This window comes from Pygoscelis adeliae, unplaced genomic scaffold (assembly GCF_000699105.1).
Source record: "Pygoscelis adeliae isolate BGI_AS28 unplaced genomic scaffold, ASM69910v1 Scaffold71, whole genome shotgun sequence".
Classification (NCBI taxonomy): Eukaryota; Metazoa; Chordata; class Aves; order Sphenisciformes; family Spheniscidae; genus Pygoscelis; species Pygoscelis adeliae.
The window spans coordinates 11,539,212-11,541,314 of record NW_008824356.1 but is presented as its reverse complement, the minus strand read 5'-3'; the positions used below and the strand labels follow the sequence as shown (position 1 = coordinate 11,541,314).

Sequence of the window (2,103 nt, the reverse complement as noted above, 5' to 3'; positions counted from 1 at the left end):
TGTCATAAAATGGTTTCTATTGGGAAAAAGTTGTAGCCCACTTCAAACTCAAGGTGTAATCACGTTGTATCTTTAAATTGCATAGAATCAGTTTACGGTGCCACTCATCAGATGTTGTAAATCCTTCTGCTTTAATTTTTGAGCAAAACAGCAAAGACACTTTGGGAATAAGTTCAGAGAATGCAGCTAAAGTGATTGTATTTTAACTGTGATCTGATTTAGGTCTGATATGAAATAAATCAATCCGGTTTCAAAGAAATTACAGGCCAGTGACAGCTGCACCATGGTAAGAATACAGCAGGGATTTGGTTTAAAATGAATCCAGCATCTTTAAAGCCTGCATGTGGTACCATTATACCGGTGGATGCTGAGGAACCCGGCCTCATCCTGCCATTGCTAACACTGGCAAGAGAGAGTGGGGAAGTGGTCTGGCTGAAAGTCAGGGCTTATTAGCTCTGATGTACTGCTAAGGTCACATGGGCTGTACAGTGTCTCAGTCCCAAGCTGGGAGGTCCATCGTTGTGCTTGGCGTGTGAGTGACTTTGACCTCAGATATCTAGTATGCTTTGGCTGAAGAATGATTTATGCTAAAATTTGGGAAGCTTTCAGGCTTTAAGAACATTTTCAGAAGTGATGATTTTGTGAATCCGTGTAAACAATATGGACCTGCTTATGTTGGTGAGCCAAACAGCATTGTGGTTTGCAAAACATTTTCTGTTTCTGTCAATACCAGGCCAGGTAGTGATCAGTGATCATTAAAGTTCAATTTCCTAGCACTATTAATACTATTAGTATTATGATTTAAGGACATAAATCACTACCAGGGTCCCTCACCAAACACCACTTTGTGTAATTTATACCCTAACTAGTAAAAATTTTCATGTTCTTTTTGGATAAATGGTTTTCTGCATCCTTCTGAAGTTTTTGCATATGCAACTGGCCTGTCCAGTTCTAGAAGTAATGGGTGAAGCAAACCCTTGAGGTGGCTTGTGTATGGATGGACAAACACACATGGCGCCTTCCAGGTGAGAAGAATCGCATCTGTGTGAATAACATGGTTTATGCGAGAGTCTTGAAAATGGTATTTAGGAAAGTTGTATATGAAGATCAAGGTCATACCCTTAGGGGTTTGATTTTGAATAAGATTTTTTTACTTTGTGTTTCAGTGGCTGTACCCTCACCAGTGCCAGCTTGTGAACCAGAGCCCAAAACTAACGGGCATTACCCAGCTCCACGACTCTCCATTTCCTCCCGAGCCACTGTCGTTGCTACCATGGAAGCCCCTTCTCAAGGCCTGCAGACAGTCATGAAGTGGAAAACAGTGGTGGCCATCTTTGTCGTGGTGGTAGTTTACCTGGTGACAGGAGGACTTGTCTTCCGTGCCCTGGAGCAGCCCTTCGAAAGCAGGCAGAAGAACACAATCGCGCTAGAGAAGGCTGACTTTCTTCGGGAGCATGTTTGTGTAACCCAGCTAGAGCTGGAGACACTGATTCAGGTAGGCCATGTGAAGAAGACAGTACTTCTTGGAAGTTAGGATAAACAGCTTGATGGCTCGTTGATCAGCTGAGTCGGTGGGGAACGAAATTGTTCACAGAGCCCTCGCAATAGGCAGTGTGAAAAGCAGGCTCTTTCCCAGTCATTTTAAAGTCCGGGAAACAGAAACTATGTCTCCAAAACATTGTAAACAGTGGTTAAATGTATTGACTAGAATAATGAAAAATGTGTGCAAAGAAAATCAGAACTTAATATCTGGAAGAAATTTTTGTGAGAGGTGACAGATTTGCAAGACATTTGCCCATCAACTCTGTAAATTTTCAAACAATATTAAGTTCTTAATTCTTCCTCCAAAATTAAACTCAGCAACCAGGAGAGCAAACAGAAAATGATAAGTGGGAATTTTGAAATAAATATTCAGCCAAGAATTCTAAACTTACTGATGTATTAATTTACAGGTTTACTATTGCAAATTTTAGGTAAATGAATGATGATGAAGTATACAATTAAAAATAGAAAATAATTGGCATTTAAGAACTACAGAATTTTTAGTCTGGTCTAGTATGCAAAGCTGTAGAATCAATTTTGAAGGAAATAAATATCAAGTAT

The 2,103-nt window shown here is 40.1% G+C and overlaps 1 protein-coding gene across 1 annotated transcript in view; it reads left to right on the top strand.

Moving 5' to 3' along the window:
• Positions 1–2,103, top strand: part of KCNK10 (potassium channel, subfamily K, member 10) — a 72,842-nt gene that overhangs the window by 24,777 nt on the left and 45,962 nt on the right. The window contains exon 2 of the mRNA XM_009319430.1: positions 1,167–1,495. Coding sequence (XP_009317705.1) covers positions 1,167–1,495 — 329 coding nt within the window. The remainder of the gene's footprint in view (positions 1–1,166; positions 1,496–2,103) is intronic.